We start from the raw sequence: 26,973 nt of genomic DNA, 5'->3' as shown, positions 1-26,973 counted from the left end.
CAGTGACATTTCTTGCAGGTCACATTCTGTGTACGACACTTTGAAAAATCTCAGTTGAGCCACGCTTGGCCAGGGCGCATCGAGTTTACTCGGTCCCTAACTGTCCATCGTTGACAGTGCTCAAAAGATTTTCTCTTCAGTGTTTGTACGTTGGGATCTGTGTTGTTATTGTGTACACAGGGCCGTTTATGCATTACATTGTCAGGTGAAAGTGCCAGGAGAGCGCTGTATTTTGTATGCTACCTCAGTGTTGAGGTGTTTTTCACTTGGTACAGGTGTCAAATCAAGGGGCTTTTGTCCAGATTTTGCTTGTGAGCACTTGAGTTACTGTTTAAGCACTTCATATGTCTTTTATCCCCTTGGCAGAAGGGTGATTGTTTGGGATTTGTCCCATTCTTTGTTGCAGGTTTGTGACAGGCTGAGGTGTTTGGAACCTTTTTCAGTGGACAAAACAGTGTATGACAAGTGGTTTATGCATATAAAATCAGTGCAATACCTCATCTGAGGTGGGAGAAGTGTCCAGGACAGCAGTGTTTTGTGCTTCGTCAGCTGATGATGCATTGATAAAGCACTTGTGGAACAGCTGCAGCATTTTGAAGTTACTGTTTTATGCCTATTTGAGCACGGTACAGTGTGTCAGAAGGTACAGTGATTGGAGGGAAAATTTTATGTTTTGCTGCAGATTTTTTGAGAGTAAAAACAGCACTATTGTGAGTGCTCCTGGCTCTTGATAGAGCAGGTTTTCTGAGAAATCAGAATTTTATTTAGTCATTTTTTTGACTTACAGGGAGTCAGGTACTTTCCTTATCTGATATGGCATCAGGGGGAAGTGAATCTTCAATTTTGAACATAAAGAAATTGGAAGGGGCACACAATTATGCATTATGGGCAGAACAGTGTTTGAATGTACTTCTGCTAAAGAAGATTTCTAAGCCCATAAGGATGAAGGGTGTCAAGCCATCTGGGATGTCAGATGATGAGTGGGAGGAGCTTGATTTGTCCGCTAGGGCTGCTATCATGCTTACTCTTAGTGATTCTCTTGTGTTCAATGTTCAGGCTGAAAAGACCTCTTATGGCCTATGGCAGAGGCTAGAAGAGTTGTATGCCCAAAAGAGTTCAGCCAGCAAGGTTTATTGGTTGAAGAAGCTTGTCGATCTTCGCATGAAGGAAGGTACAGCTATGACCTCACACTTGAGTGAGTTCAATGCCATCTTTACACAGCTTATTGCACAGGGATTGAACCTTGATGAGGAGTTCAAGGCTACTTTCTTGTTGTGTACCCTCCCTGAGAGTTGGGACACTTTCAAGACCACCCTGTCTAATTCAAATGTCACTCTTATGTATGCTGATGTGGAGAGCTCTCTCCTTATGGAGGAGATGAGCATGAAGAATAATATGGGCAGCAAGTCTTCCAATGCTTTGCAGGTACAGGAAAGAGGTAGGACTCAGCAGAAGGGGAGATCTGCTGGCAAGTCCAAATCCCGCAGTTAGTCCTGTGGCAAAGAAAGCCAAGAAGGCTGAGACAAAGGATGCAGGCAGTGGAAAGCAAAGGCAAAGGCAAGGCCAAGGCAGATGACTTGGATGCAGTGAATGTTGCAGCAGAGGATAGTGAAAGTGACAGACATGATGTTTTATGCTCTTCTGCTGTAATTGCACATACATTGGTTATTGATGGCCATGACATGCACACCTGGCTCTTGGATTCAGGTGCTTCTTTTCATGTTACTCCTCATAGGGAGTGGTTCACTTCCTATACAGGTACTCATGGAGTTGTTCACCTTGGGAACAACTATGCATGTCAGATTGCAGGGATTGGCAGTATACAGATAGTATTCCCTGATGGACGCATATTTATGCTTGATGGTGTTCGCCATGTGCCGCAAATCAAGAAAAATCTGATTAGCACTGTCTTGTTGGATGACAGTGGTTACCACACCACATTTGGGGATTCCAAATGGGTGATTACTGATGGCCAGGGTGTAGTGGCGGAGGGTTATAAGAGTGATACCTTGTACCCTCTTTATGTTTCCAGTGTAGGTAATCATGTTGTTGCCATAAGCGAGCTGCCAAAGGTTTCATTGTGGCATAGCCGGTTGGGACACATGTCCGTTAAAGGAATGCAAGAACTGTCACGTTTGGGTTATCTGCCGTCTCTTTCATTTTCAGATTTGCCTACTTGTGATCATTGCAATTTGGCAAGCATTCTATGACTCCTCATAAGAGGAGAACTCCCCAAAATAGAGCACCACTTGATCTAGTGCACACTGATTTGTGTGAGATGCCACAGCTATCACTAGGGGGTGCAAAGTATTTCATTACTTTTATTGATGATGCCACACGCAAAGTGTGGGTCTATTTCTTGAAGCATAAAAGCGATGCCTTAGATGCTTTCAAGGAGTTTGTCGCTCAGGTTGAGAATCGGACAGGTCGCAGGCTGAAACGCCTCAGATCCGATAATGGGGGTGAGTATGTGTCACATGCCTTTGTACAGTTTTGCGAAGCTAAGGGCATTAAACAGGAACTCACTGCCCCTCATAATGAATCGAACTATTTAGGAGAAGGTTCGATGTATGTTGTCTTATGCTGCATTGCCCCATGGCTTTTGGGCAAAAGCCGTGCAAACAGCAGTTCACCTAATTAACAGGTCGCTCTACAAGGCTTTGGAGTTGAAAGTGCCAGAGGAGGCGTGGTCTGGCAAGCCACCTTCATATAAGCACTTACGTGTGTTTGGCTGCGAGTGCTTTGCTCATGTACGCAAAGAACTGCGCACCAAACTGGAGCCAAAGTCTTTCAGATGCATCTTCATGGGTTATGGTGACGAAGGTGAAATGGGGTTCAGGTTATGGGATCCCGTCAAACGGAAGATTATACGCAGTAATGATGTCATCTTTAAAGAGGATAGTGTACACAAAGAACCCGTGCAACCTGTGGAATACAGGAGGGTTGTTTATGATGATGTCGGACAGCAAAGAATGCCCATTAATATGCAGCAGCAGGCTGCTGTAGATAACCCTGTTCAAGAGGGTATACAGGCTGAAAATCAGCCAAACAATTTTGCCAATAATGCACCACTGGATATGCCAGCAAATGGGGCTGTAGAACAGTCAAATATGGTGGTACAGCCACCCGTCATGCATGACGAACAGGCTGGACAGCAGCCTAATCCGGAACATTTTGTTAGGAGGAGCACCCGTGTACAACGGCCTCCTGACAGGTTTGTTCCAGGAGCCAATAATGTGGCTGATTTTATCATGCTGACAGATTGTGGTGAGGCTTCCAGCTTCAAGGAAGCTATGGGAAGAACAGAGAAAAGGAAGTGGGAGAAAGCCATGCAGTCAGAAATGGACTCCCTACTTCAAAATGATACATGGGATTTGGTGCAGCTACCTGCAGGCAGAAAGGTTTTGCCATGCAAGTGGGTTTACAAAGTCAAAGTGGATTCAAATGCTTTACCGAGGTATAAGGCCAGATTGGTTGCCAAGGGATTTAAGCAGGAGAAGGGCATTGACTTTGATGAGATCTTTTCCCCTGTAGTCAAGATGACTACTTTGAGAGCAGTGTTAGCTCTTGTTGCTCATGAGGACATGGATTTATGTCAGATGGATGTGAAGACTGCTTTTCTTCACGGAGATCTCCATGATGAGATCTACATGAGTCAGCCAGAGGGATATGCTGTTAAAGGGAAAGAGCAGCTTGTGTGTAAGCTCAAAAGGAGCTTGTATGGACTCAAGCAGGCGCCAAGAGAATGGTACAAGAAGTTTGATGCCTTCATGCAGGTTCAAGGGTATCATAGGTGTGAGACCGATCACTGCTTGTACACCAAACGGGCAAAGGATGGCAGTTTGATGCTACTCATTCTATATGTGGATGACATGCTGATTGCCAGCAAATCTCAGCAGGAGATTAGTGCTTTGAAGAAACAATTGCATAAGTCTTTTGACATGAAAGACTTGGGTGATGCAAATCATATTCTTGGTATGCGGATTATTCGTGACAGGTCCATGGGACTTTTGTTTCTGTCACAGAAGGAGTACATTGACAAAGTACTGCAAAGGTTTAAAATGGAGGGGGGGAAGTCTATTAGTACCCCGTTGCCTCCACATTTAAAACTCAGCAGTAAGGACAGCCCCAGATCAGATGATGATAAGGCTGAAATGGCCAAGGTTCCGTATGCATCTGCAGTTGGTTCTTTGATGTATGCCATGGTTGCCACTCGTCCGGATATTGCTTTTGCGGTGGGAGTCATCAGCAGGTATATGGCAAATCCAGGCAAGCGGCACTGGGAAGCAGTGAAAGGTGTCTTGAGGTATCTCAAGGGTACCAAAGACTTGTGCATATGCTATGGTAGGCAGGATGCATTGGTGCATGGCTTTACAGATTCAGACTATGCAGGGAATGCAGATAACCGGAAGTCTACTACCGGTTATATTTTCACATTTGCAGGAGGTGCTATATCATGGGTGTCTCGGTTGCAGAAATGCGTTGCACTGTCAACCACTGAAGCTGAATATGTTGTAGCCACTGAGGCTTGCAAGGAAGCAATATGGCTTACTCGGCTGGTGGGAGATTTGGGTATTACAGGAGATATGCCAGTTTTGCATTGTGATAGTCAGAGTGCTATCATGTTGGCAAAGAATCCGGTCTTTCATCAAAAGACCAAGCACATAGATGTGAAATACCATTTCATGGAAAACAAGTGACTTGAGCTTGTGAAGGTACATACTGATGATAATCCTGCAGATTTGCTCACTAAGAGCTTGCCTATGGAGCGGTTTGCACATTGCCGCCACATCATGGGATTAGGATGAGACCATTCTTATTTTATGGTCTTGTATACAGTAACTGTATATTGCTGTAATTTTATTCTTTTCTCCCCTTTAGGCACATTGGCCTTTAGGTGGGAGGTTGTTGGGGTAAAGGCACATTGCCACCCTTTTGTTAAAGTTATGACACCTATGACTGTCTTAAGACAGTCATAGGGTGAAAGCCTAATCCTAATAAAACCTATGAGTTTGTGGTGTGGCTCAACACTTTACACACCCACACTTTTGTGTCTCCCCCTCTCTCTCTCTCTCATCATCGTTCCACTCCCCCATTCTTTCCCTCTCATTTTGGAGTCATAGTGGTGCAGGAAATTTATTACAGTTTTGGGACTATTTATGCGTTCAAAGGTGGAAGGTATATTGGCTGCAAGCTCTCTCCTGTAGAGAACAAATTTTGGTTGCTATTTTATTTGGCTTTTGCTGTTTTTTATTTGCTCAGACATGGCTTCAAGTGGGAGTGAAGGTGGTTCACTTCTTAACATCAAGAAGTTAGAAGGAGCACACAACTTTGCCATTTGGCAAAAGCAGTGCTACAATGTGCTTCTTCAAAAGCACCAAGCCCGTCCTATCAAGGAAAAGGGGGTGAAGCCAAGTAATATGTCTGATGATGATTGGGAAAGTGTTGATGAATTGGCACGTTCCACAATTATGCTTTCTATTTCAGATGTGCTCTTGTTCAATGTTGAGAATGAGGACACTGCATGGGATATGTGGAGAAGGTTGGAAGATTTGTATGCTCAACAAAGTGCAGCAAGCAAGGTTTATTGGCTCAAGAAGCTCATGGATCTCAGGATGAAGGAGGGCATGACTATGAGTGTGCACCTAAATGAGTTTAACTCTATCATCAAGCAGTTAGCAAATCAGAAATTCAACATTGATGATGAGTTTAAAGCAACTTTCTTGCTTTGTACTATTCCTGAGAGTTGGGATATTTTCAGGACAGCTTTGAGCAATTCAAATCCTATTCTTGTGTATGCAGATGTTGAGAGCCAGCTCCTCATGGAGGAGATGAATAGGAAGAATAATGCTTCTAGTAAGTCTTCCACTGCCCTTAACACAAGGGGAAGACCTCAGCATAGAGGTAATGACAGCCAAAGGAACAAATCCCGCAGTAAGTCACGTCCTAAGAAGGACATTGAGTGCTTTCATTGTGGAAAGAAGGGGCACATGAAGAAAGATTGCTTTAAGTTGAAAAAGGAGCAAAAGAAGGGCAGCAACAACAATTAGGATGCCAAAAATGATAAAGGCAAGCAACATGCAGAGAGCAGTAACAGTGGTGTGAAGTTTGAAGAGATTAATGCGGTCACTCATGAGAGTGAGGATGACATTCTTTTTGTTTCATCACTTGATGCACATGCTTTGATCACTGATGATGATAGTGATATGACCACTTGGATCATTGATTCGGGTGCTTCTTTCCATGTAACACCACACAGGGAGTGGTTTTGCTCACATAATGGTGGTTCATAGGGGGGTGTGCATCTTGGAAACAATTATGCATGCTCTATTGAAGGGATTGGAGATGTGAAACTTGTATTTGCTGATGGCACACATTTTATGCTACATGATGTTAGGCATGTGCCAAAGCTTAAAAAGAACTTGGTTAGTACTGGTCAATTGGATGATCAAGGCTACTACACTGTGTTTGGTGATAGTAGGTGGAAGATAACCAAGGGAGCCAGAGTCATTGCAAAGGGGTATAAGTGTGATACTTTGTATGCTTTGCATGTTTCTGATGTAAAGAATCATGTGGTTGCCGTAACTGAGGTGCCAAAGGTTTCATTGTGGCATGGCCGGTTAGGACACATGAGTGTTAAAGGAATGCAAGCACTGTCTCAATTGGGTTATTTACCGTCTCTGAAATTTTCAGAATTTAAGCATTGTGAGCATTGCATTTTTGGTAAGCATTCACAGTCACCACATAAAGTGACATTGCAACAAAGATTGACACCCTTAGATTTGGTACATAGTGATGTATGTCAAATGCCTCAGTTGTCTATGGGTGGTCATGCATACTTTGTTACATTTATAGATGATGCCACAAGGAAAGTGTGGGTCTATTTCATCAAGAGGAAGGATGAAGTTTTTTATGCATTTCAAAAGTTTATTGCCTTGGTTGAAAATCAGACAGGCAAGAAGTTGAAATGCTTACGCTCTGATAATGGAGGAGAATATGTCTCCAAAATATTTCAGGAATTTTGTGACAAAAAGGGGATAAAGAGGGAATTCACAAGCCCTCATAATCCTCAACAGAATGGAGTTGCAGAGCGAACAAATCAGACTATTCAAGATAGAGTCCGTAGTATGCTGTCTCATGCTGCCTTACCCTATGGTTTTTGGGCAGAGGCTGTTCAAACAGCCATTCATGTCATCAATAGGTCACCGAATAAGCGGTTGGATGGTAAAGTACCTGAGGAACAGTGGTATGGCAAGCCACCCTCATATAAACACTTGAGAGTGTTTGGCTGTGATGCGTATGTGCACGTACGAAAAGATCAGCGCAACAAACTCCAACCAATGTCAAATAGATGCATCTTTATTGGATATGGTGATAGTGGTGAAATGGGGTATAGATTGTGGGATCCCGTTGGAAGGAAGATTATACGCAGCAATGACGTGATTTTTCATGAGGAAAGCATGCACAGGCAGCCCTCACAAAAATTAGAAAATAAGAAGGTTGTCTTTGAAGAAATCATTGTGAATAGACAGCAAAATATGCCCAATAATATGCAGCAAGGTGCTGTTGCAAATGTCCCTAATGCACAGGGAATAGAGGCTGAGAATCAGCCTAATCAAATTGCCTTTGATATGCCACAGATAGAGCCACACCTTGGTGATGTAGCACAGCCAGAAGAGGTGGTACAACCACATAATATGGCTGATATGCAGGCTGAACAGCCAACCAATCAAGATGTTTGGGTAAGGAGATCCACCAGAGTATCCAAACCTCCTGATAGGTTTGTTCGAGGACAGAACTATGTGGCTGATGTTGTCATGTTGACAGATTGTGGTGAGCCTTCATGCTATCAGGAAGCAATGAGAAGGCATGATAAGAGAAAGTGGGAGAAGGCCATGCATTCAGAAATGGATTCTCTTATCAAAAATAAGACATGGGATTTGGTGAAACTACCAACTGGAAAGAATGCCTTACCATGCAAATGGGTCTATAAAATCAAGGTCACTCCTAATGCTGAGAACAAATACAAGGCAAGATTGGTTGCCAAGGGGTTCAAGCAACAGAAGGGCATTGACTTTGATGAAATCTTTTCCCCTGTGGTGAAAATGACAACATTGAGGGCTGTTTTGGCATTGGTTGCACATGAGGACATGGACTTGTGTCAGATGGATGTCAAAACTGCGTTTCTTCATGGTGATCTTCATGAGGAAATTTTTATGGTACAGCCAGAAGGGTTTGTCAGTGAAGGCAAAGAAAAGTTGGTATGCAAGCTGAAAAAGAGCTTATATGGGCTGAAGCAAGCTCCAAGGGAGTGGTACTTCAAATTACATACTTTCATGCAATCTCAGGGGTTTAGGAGAAGTGATGTTGATCATTGTCTCTATACCAAGAAAGCAAAGGATGGTAGCCTTATTTTGCTCATCATTTATGTTGATGACATGCTTATTGCAGGCAAATCTCGGTATGAGATTGATGCACTGAAAATGGGATTGCATAAGACCTTTGATATGAAGGATCTTGGTGATGCAAATCACATCTTAGGGATGCGTATCATACGGGACAGAAATCAGAAATTGCTCTATTTGTCTCAGAAGGAATACATTGGCAAGGTTTTGCAGCGTTTCAATATGGATTTTCATGGGTTCACAGACTCAGATTTTGCAGGATGTGTAGACCAAAGAAAGTCTACTTCAGGATATGCTTTCACCTTAGGTGGTGGTGCTATTTCATGGATCTCTCGGTTGCAAAAATGCATTGCTTTATCTACCACAAAGGCAGAATATGTTGCAGCCACAGAGGCGTGCAAAGAATCCATATGGTTATCTCGTCTAGTGGGAGATATTGGTTTATCAGGAGAGGTTCCTATTTTGCATTGTGATAGTTAGCGTGCTATTCAGCTAGCACGGAATCCTGTGTTTCATGCCAAAACGAAACACATTGAGGTGAAATATCATTTTATCAGACAAATACTTGAGGATAAGCGCATTCGGCTTGTCAAAGTGCACACTCATGACAATCCTGCAGATCTTTTGACCAAGAGTCTTAACCCGCAACGCTTTGCACATTGCAGAGTACAGATGGGTGTTGGCTGAGTTTCTCATGTTGAGATTCTATTGTATTTTGTGTATATGTTTCTTTTATGTACACTTCTTCCTCTTTTTTGGGCACATTGCCTTTAAGTGGGAGATTGTTGGGGATAAAGGCACAATGTGCTATTCCTTGTATAAGTGGTACTTATACTGCGACGTCATCACCTTATCTATTCTTTGTATAAAAGGCAATAAGGGAAGTCACACAATAGACTTTTTGCTTCCCACAAAACTTGTGCTCTCTCTCCTTCCACTCTCTCTCTCCCTCTTGCTTCTGCTCCTTGTTCTCATCAAAAGGAAGGTAAAACAAGGTCGGTAGGGCTCTTCGCTGCTGATGGAAAAGAAAGGATTCTAGATCCTTTGTACCCATCAGCTACTGCAGCTTCACCCTTTAGGGACAAGGAACCAACACTAGGTGTTGTTTTAGTCATCCCTTTTTACCCCACGGACCCCCCGTTTGTTGAGAGTAAAGTTGAATGTATACTTATATATACATATATGTATGTATATATATACATACATATATATGCATATATGTATGTATATGTATATACATACATATATATACATATATGTATGTATATGTATATATATAAATATATATACATATACATACATATATGTATGTAACCAACACTAGGTGTTGTTTTAGTCATCCCTTTTTACCCCACGGACCTCCCGTTTGTTGAGAGTAAAGTTGAATGTATACTTATATATACATATATGTATGTATATATATACATACATATATATGCATATATGTATGTATATGTATATACATACATATATATACATATATGTATGTATATGTATATATATAACTATATATACATATATGTATGTATATATATACATATATATATATGTATATATATGTACATATATGTACATATATGTATGTCTATATATATACATACATGTATACATATATGTATGTATATATGTATACATATACGTATATATATACGTATATGTATACATATACGTGTATATATATATGTATATGTATACATATACGTATATATATACATGTATATATGTATGTATATATATACATGTATGTATACGTATATGTATATATATACGTATATGTATGTATACGTATATGTATATATATACATATACGTATACATATACGTATATGTATACATATATACATACATATATGTATGTATGTATGTATGTATGTATGTATGTATATGTGTGTGTGTGTGTGTATACATACATATATGTTACATATATGTATATATATACATATATATCTATGTGTGTGTGTGTGTGTATACATACATATATGTTACATATATGTATACATATATGTTACATATATGTATACATATACATACATATATATATATATATATATATATATATATCTATACATACATGTATACATATATGTATATATATACATATATATCTATGTGTGTGTGTGTGTGTGTGTATACATACATATATGTTACATATATGTATACATATATGTTACATATATGTATACATATACATACATATATATATATATATATATATATATATATCTATACATACATGTATACATATATGTATATATATGTACACACACACACACACACACACACACACACACACATACATATACATATATGTATATATACATATACATACATACATACATATATATATATATGTATATATGTATATATACATGTAACTCAGTGAAAACCTAGGACCTAGATACAAGACTCAAGAGCATATGTACAAGGTAGACAACAAAAAGGAGGACTCCAAGCTCAGGTTTCAACTCTTGGCTTGCCCAATCCACAAGGAAGAAGCCTACAACAATCACCACTGATATCCAACATTAGAAGCAAGCACTAGTTTCTAGAAAGATAGTAGAAACAACATGAAATAGTGCTGTAAATGAGATAAACTATTCAATTGTGGAAGAAAGCGAAAAATAAAAACAGCACTCACTAAGCTATTTGTCAGAATTTGTGTCTTCACTTTCCTCAAATGGTCTGTTTTATCTGCCAACCAGATGAAACAAGAGTAGCATTTCAAAACCACATCGCTATAGCTACTTTGCAAAATGACTAGCATATATATACATATATATATATATGTATATGTACATAGATGTACATATATGTACACACACACACACACACACACACACACACACACATATGCATATACATATATGTATATATACATATATGTATATGTGTGTGTGTGTGTGTGTGTGTGTGTGTGTATATACATATATGTATATATACATATATGTGTATATACATATATGTATATATACATATATGTATATGTGTGTGTGTGTGTGTGTGTTAACTACTGGGCTCGCCTAGATAGATGGTATTTACTGCAGGCTCAGCAATATACAGATTTCTGCCTTCATATTGAGATTGATCATTCCCTTGGTCTCTCTGACCATGCTCCTTTATGGCTGCACATTCAGTTTGGTCAGCCCTGGGATGACATGCCCTTGCATTCCATTCGGATGAAACATATCAATAAAGGCTATCTGTAGCATGCACATTTTCAACAGTTGATCCGACATGCCATAATTCCTCTTGCAGCACATGTCCATTATGACAGTAATTTTGCATGGCAACGCCTTGTGGACAGGCTTCAGCATGCCATACATGAATATGGGAGTCATTTTATGCTTGATTGGAGAGCTAAAGTTCGGCATGCTAAAGCAGTGGTTCAATCTTTGACTGCACTTTTTCAGATGCAGCCCCTTTCTTCCCAACAAATGGACACTCTCGCTCAGTCAAAAGCTCTTTTGCAAGCTAATGACCGACGTAAATTGGCCAAGTGGCAGGTTCGGGCAAGGATGACTCAATTTTTGGATAAAGGATGCTCTTCTAAATCCTTTTTTCAAGGGTTACATGCTTTCAAGAGAAAGACATCTTGCCTCAGAGTCCGCAAACGGGATGGGGAATGGACTCGGTCTTTCTCAGAGCTTCAACATGAATGCTTTTCTTATTTTCAGAAGCTGTTTGCACCCCCTAATACTACTTCTTTGCAAGAGTTACAAGCTCGGGAGACTTTTTTGCATCAAGTGCATCCCATTATCAACCCACAGGAAGCTCTCAAACTGGATATGCCTTTCACTGATAAGGAGCTTGATGATGCCTTGTCTCATCTTAGCCCTGGTAAGGCTCCGGGGTATGATGGTCTCACAGTGGAGTTTTTCTTACACTTTTGGGAGGATCTTAAAGGTGTCATCCTACAAATGATTAATAACTCTTGGCACACAGGAATACTCCCCTCCTCATGGAAGCATGGCATAGTTAAACTCATTCCCAAGCGGAAATTGTGTGAGCATCTTATGGATTGGAGGCCCATCACATTGATGCATGTTGTTTACAAACTCTTTGCTAAAATGCTACTGCACCGTCTTCATCAAGTGCTTTATGAGGGCTTGCATCCTTTGCAATATGGTTTCGTCCCTCGGAGGCAGATTCATGATAATATTGGCAATGCTCTCATGGCTATTGAATATGCAAAATATTCTGAACAGGATGTTTTTATTATGCAAGTGGACTTTGCCAAAGCTTTTGACACGGTCAACTGGGATTTTATCTCACAAACAATGGCTAAGATGGGCTTCGGGCCAAAAATGGCTAATGTCATCTTCTGTTTATATGCTGGCTCTACAGCCCAATGCATCCTTGGAAATCATCTCTCGCAATCTTGGTCCTTGGGTCGTTCGGTTCGACAAGGATGTCCACTCAGTGCCCTGTTATATGCCATTGCCACTCACCCACTTCTCTCATATTTGGATCATCTTACCGCACAAGGTCTTCTTACTGGTCTTCAGATTCCTGGAGCCCCTTCCTTTATTGCTCAGGCCTATGCAGATGATTCCTTTTTTATGCAACATAATTCTCCACAGCAGTTGAAGACTATTATGGACACTCTTTCTTCATATGGCTTGGCTGCTGGCATGAATGTTAATTTCGATAAATCTAGCCTCATACCTTTGCATTCATATGATTGGCATACTCTTCTGTGGCCTGGGCACATTATGCAGCCCTGTGATGTGGTCCGCCATCTTGGTCACCCTATTGGCTGGCACATCACTAGGAAACAACAGTTAAAGTGGATTTTTGATAAGCTTCATGCCAAACTCCATTATTGGAAGCTCTCCACTTGGCCACTCCATGTTAGGCTCCGGATTGTCCAGTCGATTATTATGGCTTATGTTCAGTATTATTTGCCTTTGATGCACTGGACTTCTCAAGACATTTCTGCCTTTATGTCTCACGCTATGGAACTGTTATGGAAAACAAAGTCTTCTGCTAAAGCTCTAAGACTTATGAGGATGACAAAAGTCTGTTCCCCAAGGATGCACGGTGGATTGAATGTGCTGAATATTGCGCACTATGTCTTGGCCAGGAAAATTCCTCTTCTACTCACCTTTTTTCGTCAGAAGCAGCCATGGACTCATATGCTTGCAACCATGTGCACGTCCTTACGTACTACTGCACATGGTGCATGGATCACTGATTTTTGGGAGGTCATTTTGGGCAGATTTGTAGGCTCTATCCCGGGTTGCCCTTTTGCTACTTCACTTATTAGCGATTGGCAACAGGTCCTTTCGCATGCTCATTGGGCCCCTTCCGTTTTATCTCATGCCAATTCCCTTCGGCAAGAAAGTATTTATTGGAGTGCTGTTTTTGATCCTCCATTGGCCCTCCAAGAGCCGATTCGGGCCTATAATCTCAGCAAATTGGGGATCAGGTGTATAAATGACGTTGTTGATGCTACTGGTCATATGCTTTCCTTCCCTCAAGCCATGGCTTCTTATCCACTAGCCATGCATCACAGGTTTATTTGGGGAAAAATTGCTGAATTACTGCAGCCTTTTCTTCCCATCCCTCCTTTATCTAACAGGGACCGATTATATGATTGGCAGTTACACCCGGTGGGCTCAAATTCTCGTCCTGTTACTCTTCCTAACCTAACGGTTAGCACGACATACTCTTTCCTCCAGCCGTCACCATGGATTCACTTACATGCTAATTCTCTTTGGCATATGGCAAAATCACTTGCTTGGCGAAAGAATCTCCGCAATTTATGGAGAAGCAAATTGCCTCTCAAGCAAAAGCTTTTCCTATGGCGTTGTCTTATAGGAACCTTATCCGTGGGGGTCACTCTGGCTCAACGAAGGATTGCATCTGCTTCTTGTCTTCGATGCATGGCCCCTTCTGAAACGGTGCCTCATTTGTTTTGGATGTGTTCCAACACTAAGACCTTCCTATGCAAAATTTCCATGTCGCTTCGCCTTCGTTTCCCTAACTCTCCTTTTGGGAAACATTTTTGGCTTTTTGGCAGACTTCCTGCAACCCTGGTCCATTACTCTTTATTTTTGAACTGGGTCAGATATTGGGCTTTTTGGACCATATGGCAGGATCACAACATGCGATATTTTGGGAATCCGTTCTTGCAATCTTATGAATATTTCAGACTCTCCCTACGGCAATCTATCTATGATGCTTGCCATCAAGGAGATCTTCCTCAGTCATGCCTGGAAATAGTTTTTCTTTGCTTTTGATTTCCTGTTGAGGCTCTCTGCTTCTTTGAGACCCTCATGTAAATTTTGCTGATAATATAATCATGGATTTACCAAAAAAAAAAAAGTGTGTGTGTGTGTGTGTGTGTGTGTATACATATATATACATATATATATATGTATATGTACATAGATGTACATATATGTACACACACACACACACACACACACACACACACACACACACACATATATATATATATGTATATATACATATACATGTATATATACATATATACCTAACTATATATGTATATACATGTATATATACACATGTGTATGTACACATGTGTATATACACGTGTATATACACATGTGTACACACACACACACACATATATCTAGAGATACACACACACAGAGACACACACACATATATGTTTATATGTATATGTTTGTGTGTGTATATATATGTACATATACATATATACATGTATATATACATGTGTATATACACATGTGTATATATGTATATACACATGTATATATACATGTATATATGTATATGTATATACACATGTATAAATACATGTCTATATGTATATATACATGTATATACATATATACATATAGACATGTATATATACGTGTATATACACGTGTATATATGTATATATACATATAGATATGTATTTATACATGTGTATTTATGTACATGTGTATATATACACACATATACATGTATATATACATATATACACATGTATATATACATGTCTATATGTATATATACATATATACATATGTATATATGCATGTGTATATATATGTATATGTATATATACACATGTGTATATATGGTATATATACATATATACATATGTATATATGTATATATACACACACACACACACACACATATATATATATATATATATATATACATATATACATATGTATATATGTATATATACACATATATATATATATATATACATATATACATATGTATATATGTATATATATATATGTGTGTGTGTGTGTGTGTGTATATATACATATATACATATGTATATATGTATATATACCATATATACACATGTGTATATATACATATACATATATATATATATATATACATATATACATATGTGTATATATACATGTATACACACATATATATATATATATATATAGATATATATATGTATACATGTATGTATATACACATGTATACATATATATATATGTATGTATGTATGTATGTATGTATACATATATGTATATACACATGTATATATACATATGTATATATGTATATATACATATAGACATGTATATATACATGTGTATGTATACATGTATATGTGTGTATATATACATATATACATATATTTACATATATACATATATACACATGTATATATATACATGTATATATACATATATACACATGTATATATACATATATACATGTGTATATATACATACATGTTTACCTCCGGAGTGCCGACAGAAACTCAGTACGAAGACTTTGTATAAATGGATGCTCAAGTATGTGTGGGTGTGTGGATTTGTATGTGTGAGAGCATATTTTTATACTATGGTCTACACCCACTGTTGGGCACTGATGACGTCAGTGGGGATGTCATAGTAGCTAGTCCCTGCTATGCATGATGGAGTTTATGGTTTTCAACCTTGTGAGTGACTATCATGAGATTGAAACTGCACTATGTTGTGTTTTTAGAGGATGAGTTTGGGAATGTTCCTGGATTCATCTAGGTATATGTATATATATACATATATACATATATACACATGTATATATATACATATATACACATGTATATATATACATATATACACATGTATATATACATATATACCTGTACATATATACATATATACATATATACACATGTATACATACATATATACATATATACACATGTATATATACATATATATATCATATATACATGTATATATATACATATATACATATATACGCATGTATATATACATATATACATGTATATATATACATATATACATATATACGCATGTATATATACATATATATATATACATATATACATGTATATATATACATATATACATATATACGCATGTATATATACATATATATATATACATATATACATGTATATATATACATGTATATATGTATATATATACATGTATATATGTATATATATACATATATACATGTATATATATACATGTATATATGTATATACATACATATATACATGTATATATATACATGTATATATGTATATATATATATGTATATATACACGCGTATATATGTATATATGTATATATACATATGTATATATACATGTGTATATATATGTATATATATACATATATACATGTATATATATACATATATACATGTATATATATACATATATACATGCGTATATATGTATATATATACATGTACATATATACATATATACACATGTATATGTATACATATATACACATGTATATATACACGCGTATATATGTATATATGTATATATACATATGTATATATACATGTGTATATATGTATACATATACATGTGTATATATGTATATATACATGTATATATACATATATACATGTATATATATACATATATACATATATACGCATGTATATATGTATATATATACATGTATATATGTATATATATACATGTATATATGTATATATATACATGTATATATGTATATATATACATGTATATATGTATATATATATATGTATATATACACGCGTATATATGTATATATGTATATATACATGTGTATATATGTATACATATACATGTGTATATATGTATATATGTATACATATATACATATATACACATGTATATATACATGTCTATATGTATATATGTATATATATACATATAGACATGTATATATACATGTGTATATATGTATACATTTATACATATATACATATATACACATGTATATATACATGTCTATATGTATATATACATATATACATATATACACATGTATATATATATATATATATATATATATATATACATGTATATATACATGTATATATATACACACACACACACACATGCACACACATACATATATAGATATATATGTGTGTGTGTGTGTGTGTGTATACATATATACATATAATTATAAATAAATAAATATAAATATAAATATATATACATACATATATATATTTACACACACACACACACACACACACACATACTAAAATAAAATTGGCGACTACGACTTTCAGTCCCACCTCAGGTACTAGGATTTTCAGTCCCCTCGAAGGATTTGAAGTTTCCCGTCTTCTTTGAGGAGATGATAGGTGGATTCGGTAATTGGTTCGTTTGAGAAGTTCCCACGCTTCAAATGTTTTAGGCTAAGTGAAACATTATAGAAATACATTCTCTAAGATTGATAAGGGGTAACATCGCTGAAATATCTATTTTGTCTTGTCGAGAAGACGAAGCTTCATGTCAAACTATAGTTCTTTTTTCCAAGCATTTTGTTCTCACAAATATCGAGGGGGGACCCTTGCTTTCCCCGGGGCCCCGTGCGGGGGGGAACTTCCCCATAATTTTAAACTTTATCTCTTTCCAAGCCAGGCCGTGAAAGCGCTACATGCTTTTTGACAAAAATGCGTTAGCGTTTTCGGTTGCCTTATCCCATTTCATGTCTTCTCGGATATGGGTTGTTGATTGTGCTTGACCGGCACCTCTAGTTAGTACGACACATCTTTCGGAATACGAGCGAATGCTTGGATCAATATTTCTTAATGATTTGAGCTAGGTACCTAGAAGTACGTGAGGCCAAGGACTCGATTTTGTCCAAAAATCACATGCCAGGCTCCAGTAGACGTGGTCACCATCAATGGTACTCAAGATATTGTGTTGGGGATTCCGTGGGATGTCTTGATGACAGAATTGGCGGGATTGTACATGGGTATGGTATCGATGAACATATTAATAATTTTGCTACGATGCGGGGACTTTCCAAACAACTTTGGGAATTGAATGATTCTCACATCAAAGCAAGCTTTGGATTGGGGATTCAGCGGTGTAATGTTTAGAGGTTGTGCGACATGAAGACCTCAATAGCAATATGGGGGAAGTTCCCATCGGGCAAAAATAACCAATGTGTGAATCATTGTAACATGCAAAGGTAATCTGATCGTGTAATTCGCAGCAAGACCACCTTTAAACCATTAGCGAGGAATTAGCGTAATCCACCATAGAGAGAGAAAGGGGATGAGGGTAGAGAGAGAGTAGAGTCGACAATCGATTGGGTTCTTGTACCCACTGAGGGCCCCCTCCCCCAATCAGGGTAGAATTTGCTTTATACTTGGAGAACTGCGAAATACAAAGAACACTTTTCGAGAGAGCACGGAAATGTGCTTGTGAAGAGCTCATTGTGCACATGTATAGCAGACCCAAAGACCTGAGAGGCAACACCGACCAAAACTGAGACTGTCCACACTGATGATGTCGAACGCTTTTGGAAGGCAAGGGAGAGGCTTGTGCTGTCCACTGGAATGTAGGGTTATCGCGTGAGTGAGAGAGTATCTAGGAGTGATAGATCCTAGAAGGAAGCTGAGCGATGACTGAAGTATAGAGCTGAGAGTGAGCTGTGCAAAATTGTAAAAGATAATTGTAAAGAGCTGCTGAAACAGACCCCAAACCTTACTCTGTTCGCTGTCCTGACTCCCCGTCTGATGCGCTGCGTGAACACCTTCCCATAGGGCTGAACTGATGCCAAAGGCTGAGGCTGGTCAGAGGGCCACTGGGGGTGAGTGTCAGGCTGTTCAGAGGGGGCTGAGGGGGAGCTGTAGGAGGCTGAAGTGCTGGGAGAACTGAATGAGAAATGAGGCAAGGGGCTCCCCCTTAAATAGGGGGCTGGTGTTGAGCCAACCTGCCCTAAACAGGCCGACTTCTAGTCAGCTGTTTAGGGCTGTCTTTGCAGCCCTTTTTTCCATAATTGCCCACCTTGGGTGGGGTGCAGGGCAGCCTATATAAGCAGCGCTCCCCCAGCCCATTCCCCTTCATATGTTCCTGTTAGAACATGAAGTCAAGTTGAGTGTGTTTGTGTGTAGTCCTGGAGTCCTAGGACATATGAGTGTGAAGGTACTTGTGGGTGAGCAATTAGTGCCACCTCTTGAAGTTAGGTGTGACCTCATCCATGAGGTGTATGCGAGTCAAAAGATAAGGCTTTAGCCTACAAAAGCATGTACTTGGTGAAGCATCAATCAATCAATATCTGCATCGAGTTCTTGCAATATCTTCTTGTATCTCTTGATCCGAGCGCTCTCTCTCTACAATATGGCAGTCACCTTCAATCCACCACAGTTGTATGCAGCAATCCTTGCATGTCAGCTTCTTCAGTTCACTCTCCTATAATACTCTATTCTGGGGGAATCCATCTCGGGGCTTTTGAAGTGAGGATGCCCACTCATCTCTTCCAGAATTTCAAGAGGGATGTGCATATGGATAAAGTTTCTTCCAAAATTTTCCGAAAAGTATGGACTCAGAAATTCATCTCCGCCAATTGGGCTTTCTTGAACTGTTCTAATACAAGGCTAGGGAGCCATAAATGTGTCTGAAACGTAATAATAGAAGGCCCCTTCTTTACCTTGGGTATAGCACCAAACACCCATTTTCCCTCGGGCCAAGATTAGTCCCACCATCATCTTCACTACCACTACCATAGAACAAAATAGCCATCAATGTACGAGTGATACAACCCAAGGTCGTAATCATTAAATTTGACAAATACTAGGGATAGGAGGAAACCACACCTGCAGCCGAGCTGGCAACGTCTGGTGCTGTTTGTGAAGGCAATGGTGGTGATTGTACAAGTACTACTATTATGAATTGGAATCGCAGGAACCGGCAAGCTTTTATCTCGGAAATCTCTCCCAGGACTAGAATGATTATCCTTGTCCAATGGGTTTACATTGATCCCTGGATGTCGAGTACTGTGTCCTTCCCCGCCATCTTTGTAGCCGTTACCTGTACGAATTATACCCAGCAGGTGTCTCTGTGCTTTCTCAGCCTCGCTCCTTTGGCTGATGGTTCACATCGGATTTCAGGTTTTCTATTGAACTCCCGGCATATTACAATAACGGTTGTAGCAATCCCCCTTGGTACCTATTGATACGTCGGAATCTGATTAGTCATGAACATCTTGAGGTGCTGGTTTTCGCAAATCCCAGCATACTCCCGGTTGGGATAGGTAGGCCATTTTGTCGGGCTTTCTCCCCCCTGAGAACTATAAGTGGGATGGAAAAATATTTTAGTGGGGGGGGGGGCAAGATTTAGGGGCCAAGGAACCACGCCTCTACGACCCGCTTCCATGACACTTCCCATGAGGTGTTTTGGTAGAGAGAGAGAGAGAAGAAGAAGAAGAAGAATGTATTACTGTCCTTTGGGGGCCGAAATACCGACCCATGGGACCCATAAAAGTCACGATACAAGTGTCTCCTTCCTTTTATGGAAGGGGGGGAGAACAATAATTTTGAAATACATTGAGTAATACAACATTCACGATATTTAAGAACCTTGGCAATATAGTTACCCAGAGTGGCTATATGGCTATGTGAGAGCAAGCTTGCTAGGGTGTCGTGTTCCTCTGTAATAGTGTTAAAGTCCCTCCTTATGCAGGCATATCGTGTGCATGGAAGGAGGACATGTGCTTCTGTCTCTACTTGTTCTTGGTCACACAGCTTGCAAAATCTTTGTTCCCTTGAGACATCTCCCCAAGCACCTTTCTCTATCTCCAGAGTGTGTGATCGGGTGCGGATGAGTGCAATGCTTCTCCTTGCATTTGTAGTATGGGCATAGTTATGTATTTTTGTGCATTTTCTTCCTCCTTGGAGTAGGTGTCCCAATAAATGGGATTGACATGCATACAATAGTACTCATACTTAGCCCTTTTTTCAGCTGATTGCCATTTTTGCTGCAATATTCCCAACAAAGCTTTATGAAATGCCTTCTCATCCATTTCCCCGGATGACATCTCCAGGTAGGATGTTACTCTCCATCTTTGGAACCATCTCTGAATGTCTTGCCACCAACCAGATGATAGCGTCTTGCTTTTGTTTGTCTTTTGAGGCCTTTTACTTGCTTCCCATGCTTTCATTGGTAATCTCTGCGACCCCATGGACTTGACCTTCTTTATATATTTGAAAACCCTTCGTAGTGCTCTCAGTTCAATGGGCCTTGTACCAGTCTCAATAAGCATGATTGAGTATGGTGTAGTAATTTTAACTCCCAGATGCTGTCTTAGAAATGATTTCTGTATTTTTTCAATATCATTCCATTTTGATGCTGAGATGGTACCTCCCCATACTTCTACTGCATATAGGACTGTTTGCACCACATAAGCATCAAATAAAATCCGTCTGATGCTCCATCTCTTAGTGTCACTATTTCTGCAATCATTTTCAAAATGATAATATTTTCCCCACCCGGCATCAATCCTTCTGTGGACACAATCATTCCATCTATGATTTGCTGGCACATCTATTCCCAGGTATTTGAATGTGTTTACTCTCTCGATTTCCTGCTCATTGTACATAATACTTGGGGTGTTTGCAGGCTGCTTTGTTTTTACTATCATCATTTTAGTTTTGGTGACATTTACCATGAGGCCGCTCTCTGCACAAAACTTGTGTAGAATGTGCATCATCCGCTGCATATTTTCTGCTGTGTATGAGAAAAAGACAACATCATCTGCATATAACAACAGTAGTACGGTGCATGCACAGATTTGGGGGCTCTCTAGTTGCTGCTCTTGCATCATTTCTTTGACCAACTCCTCCAATCTGTCAATACATAGTCCAAATAATGTTGGTGACAGAGGGCAACCCTGTTTAACCCCATATTACTATGGAATGTAGTTGACAATCCGTTTCTACCTATGAGTTGGCAAGTTACTCTCTCATATAATCTGAAGACTGCTATTTTCAAGTGATTTGGCACTCTTAAGTAGCCCATTCTTTCCCACAAATTGTTTCTAGGCACTATGTCAAATGCCTTCTTAAAATCTATGAAGCAGCAATAGAGAGGCTTTCCTTGTAGCCGGCTCTCTTCCATTAGAACCCGTAATGTGACCAAGTGATCCACAGTGCTATGGTTTCTTTGAAAACCAGCTTGTCCAATGGCCCTCTTTCCATTCAGTTCTGCCCATAGACTAAGTTCTGTCTCAACGATTGTGCTAAAGAGCTTGGCCATGGTGGATCCCACCATAATGGTTCTATAGTTGGAAAGCTGGTTACGATCCCCACCTTTATATATTGGTTTCACCCAATTTTCTTGCCACGCTGGGGGGAAACCATTAGCAATTGCATCATTAAGCAAAGAAACTAGGCAAATTCGTGTGTAGTCACCTGCCCATTTTAGTAGCTCAGCCTTTATATGCAATGTGTCATCTGCTTTTCCATTGGCCATTTTCTTCAGGCCCTCATTCACATCGTCCACAGAGGAAATATGTGGGCCATTGTAGTGAGCTATGTCTGTGGACATAGGTAAGGCATGTGGGTGGGTGTAGAGTTGCTTGGCATATTGGAGCATTTCTTCATCTGTGAAATCTCCCATGATTTCTTTTGATCTCCCTTTAGTTTGCCTCCACGTTCCTCTCGGGTTCTTAGCAAACTCAATGGCATCTTTCCACTCTTTGTCTAGCTGATATTTCGTCTTTTTTCTCCGAGTGAGTGCATGGAAGTGTTTTTCAGCCTCTTTACGTTGCATGTCATTTGGCATCTGTTTAATTTTCAGCTTGGCTTTTATGCATTCATCATCAAACCATTTGTTTTGTGGTAAGCCCTTCGTGCATACTCTCTTGATCTTTTTTTGACCCATGACTGTATGTGCAGCTGAGAGTAAAGTCTCTTTCATCTCGCTCTAGTTCAGCCTGCAAACCTCCTTAATAAGAGCATCGGTAGTGTCCGCATACTTCTCCCTCTTGTCTATGTCCATACGAAAAGACCAATTCTTTGCTGCATGGACTGGAGTTTCTGCCAAATGGGGTATGTGCATTTTGAGATAAAGGGGAGTATGATCTGATTCTGGTTACTTTGGGCCAATTATATAATCATGTACCAAATTTACTGCATCAAGTGAAATTAAAGCATAGTCTACCACACTTGATCCTCCACTAGCGGGAAAGCATGTGGGAACTCTTGTATGTGGAAAGAGGTCTGATCCATTCAGCACAATCATATGAAGCCCATTCACTAGGCTTGTCAATGCCTCTCCATGTGCATTTACTTCCTTGTCCTCGGAGTGTCTGTGCCACTTGGGGTCTATCTCAATTTCTTTGTCTTTGTCATATTCATGCCTTGTAAGTGACTGAAACTGGGTGTCCCCAATGCGTGCATTCATGTCTCCTAGAATCAATACTCTCCCCTTGGCATTGAATTCCACCAAATCTGAGCACAAGTCTCCGTATGGATCTGATGCATCTCTATCATAGGGTTGATAGTACGTTGACTGTAAGTGCGGTATGTAGCACCCAACTATGTAAAGTGGTAGGGGCTCTGCTTTCACCATGATCTAGATGAACCGTTTATGAGGGTCATCTTTGCATATGCTTATATTATCTCATAAGTGTTCTTTGTATAGGCATGCAACTCCTCCTTGCCCTCTTGTACCAGTGTGTGTTTGGCATATTGAATGTGTTACGTATCCATTGATTGGAGGTAGTCTGTGCGTATCCCTCTCCCATGTCTCTGCAAGAAAGACTACATCTGCATTCTCAAGCACATCATTAAGGCCTGCCCCCTTCTGCCAGGGGAAACCTCTGCAATTCCAAAACATTACTTTGATTTCCTTCTGGGTCCCATGAGCCGCATATCCCTAGAGGGTGGTGTCCTCTTTTGCCTCTTGTCTCTTCTTGCGTGCTTCGTAGGATTGGCGTCTTTCGGCTTGTTGCTTGGGCGTTCTATCTTCAGTGATGAAGTAAGAGGTTCCTGCATGGACTGGAGTTTTTGCCAAATGGGGTATGTGCATTTTGAGATAAAGGGGAGTATGATCTGATTCTGGATACTAAGAGAGAGAGAGAGAGAGAGAGAGAGAGAGAGAGAGAGAGAGAGGCGGGGGGCGGGGGTTGAAAATATTGTCTTTGGGACCCATCGAACAGCCAAAAGTGAAGCAGGCTGCCTTTCTCAAGTATTCTATTTATTTTTCATCAACTAAGAGAGAGAGAGAGAGAGAGAGAGAGAGAGAGAGAGAGAGAGAGAGTGAAAATGCTGTCTTTGGGACCCATCGAACAGCCAAAAGTGAAGCAGGCTGCCTTTTCCCAAGTAATCTAGTTATTTTTTGTCAACTACAGAGGAAATAAACATATCAGAATAGCCACTAGGTTGTTTGCATGTTTCACAGCCTTTTCCTATGATCAAGAGCTTGTTGCAGGCTGATAGGCTGGCTGCTTTAGAAGACTTTGAAGGTTTTTTGACACAGCTTGCAGTCTTTTTCTTTTTCAGTCCTCCTTTGTGTTCTGCATGCTGTGTATCCAGCTCTGCATACACATACATAGACAAATACATACATATATATGTGTGTGTGTGTGAGAGAGAGAGAGAGAGAGAGAGAGAGAGAGAGAGAGAGAGTTTATTAAAGTCTTCGGAAGACCAATGGGTCTACGAGACTGGAAAACCTGATACCATGAGCTGTGGTAGTGGAGCTACTAAACGAGCATCCATACCAATGCAGAATGCAAAAAAATGCAAAATGGCAGTACTAAGTCCTAAGTACAACATAGTCATATCGCGACTATATATATATCAATCTCAGCATCATCGTTGGCATCACCATAACCATCATCATCATCATCATCATCATCGTCAGCAACAGGACATTAGGATGGATGAGGCTGTGGAAGTGGAGGCATGAGGACGCTGTCGTCTCCTCAAGGGTGCAGTCCTGGTACGTAGACAGACAGCTGATGTGGCATTGACTTGTGGCAGCCAGCTGAACTGCTGAGGTGGCAAACCAGTGGCTAGACTAACTCTGGTTAGTTAACCCTGGTTAGAGGTTCAATTAGTTGGTCCAACCAAACTAGACTGGTTAGTCAAACCAGGTCTGACCAACTAACCTTAGTTTTAGTTAACCGGACCATAGCTGGTTAACTAGACTACAGATGGTTGAGGTCCAGTTGAGAGCCAACCACACCAGAGCCAGTTATTCTGGTTAGTGTAACCAGCTGGTTACTTCATCTAGTTACTATCAAAAAAAAAAAAAGGAAAGACAGTCGTAGAGACTGTTTCTGTTAGCAATTTCCACCTACCTGAGAGAGTATTAACTGTTAGAAAAAGCAGAAATCAGAGAAAATCAGAGATTTGCACAAGTAAAGGAATGCATGCCTTTGTGCTCAGAAAAAGGGAATCAGATGCATACTCTGTGCTTTTTGCAGTAGCCAGAAAAGGGGCAATACAGTTGTTGATGCTTTGGCAACTTTGTGGGTTTATGCTTTGAACTGACAGCCCATTACTGGCACAAGTTGTGAATGCAAGACACCTCTTGTTGAGGTACTTTCTTTCTGAAAAGCAAAGGTTGCGTGCATCAGTTGCATACACAGTGTGTGTGAGAAACTTGTAGATCTCAGACAAGTTGAAGGAGAATGGCTCAATCACCAACACCTCTGATCTCCCCCTGCTGCAAGTGCCATAGAAGAGGACAGTGCTAGCCATGGTATCCTGCTACGTCCGGATGTGTAATCCCCATACTCCCTGACTCGGTACAGATATGTAATGACCTGAAAGAGAGAGAGAGAGAGAGAGAGAGAGAGAGAGAGGGGGGGGGGGGGAAGGTTGAGGTGTTTTTTACATCAAGGCACAAGCCAGGAGCCACATATGACTCATTAGATGTTGATCGGCAGGGATTAAACACACAACACACACTTATTTAAGTACACACCACAACCAACAAGTTTGCTCGCATTGAGCGGCAGAAATGTTGGTTGAGATGACTATATTTGTGTGTGTGTGAGAGAGAGAGAGAGAGAGAGAGAGAGAGAGAGAGAGAGCATATTGTTTTGACATTGACTCATATTTGTATGTCCGACCTTCTTTCAAGTATTTTCCTTGGAACTAATGTTAGGTTTTTGGCAGGTTGTAAAGTATGACGGCTTACGAAGGCAGCACGGGGGAAATGATGAGGTGAAGTTTACTCTTCTTAGGCTTTTTGAGTTGAAAGAGGGTAGAGACTTCAATGATAAAGTCAGGCTGTAACAGAGACTTCGTGTAAGGTAATACTTATTCTTAAAGTGGTTCTCCTCTTTCAGCAAGGTGATGATGGGTTTTTTTCACCAATTGTTGATGAAGGG

At 39.7% G+C, this 26,973-nt stretch overlaps 1 protein-coding gene across 1 annotated transcript in view; it reads left to right on the top strand.

Moving 5' to 3' along the window:
- The window catches only part of LOC147902749 (signal peptidase complex subunit 3A-like), a 78,939-nt gene that overhangs the window by 23,290 nt on the left and 28,676 nt on the right, over positions 1-26,973 (top strand). Inside the window, exon 2 of the mRNA XM_087373757.1 lies at positions 26,759-26,806. Coding sequence (XP_087229883.1) covers positions 26,759-26,806 — 48 coding nt within the window. The remainder of the gene's footprint in view (positions 1-26,758; positions 26,807-26,973) is intronic.

This window comes from Dipteris shenzhenensis, chromosome 4 (genome assembly GCF_047967505.1).
Source record: "Dipteris shenzhenensis isolate YYH24624 ecotype China chromosome 4, Dip_SZ_1.0, whole genome shotgun sequence".
In the NCBI taxonomy this organism is placed as follows: domain Eukaryota; kingdom Viridiplantae; phylum Streptophyta; class Polypodiopsida; order Gleicheniales; family Dipteridaceae; genus Dipteris; species Dipteris shenzhenensis.
The sequence above is the reverse complement of the archived record's forward strand: the minus strand, read 5'-3'. Positions and strand labels throughout refer to the sequence as shown.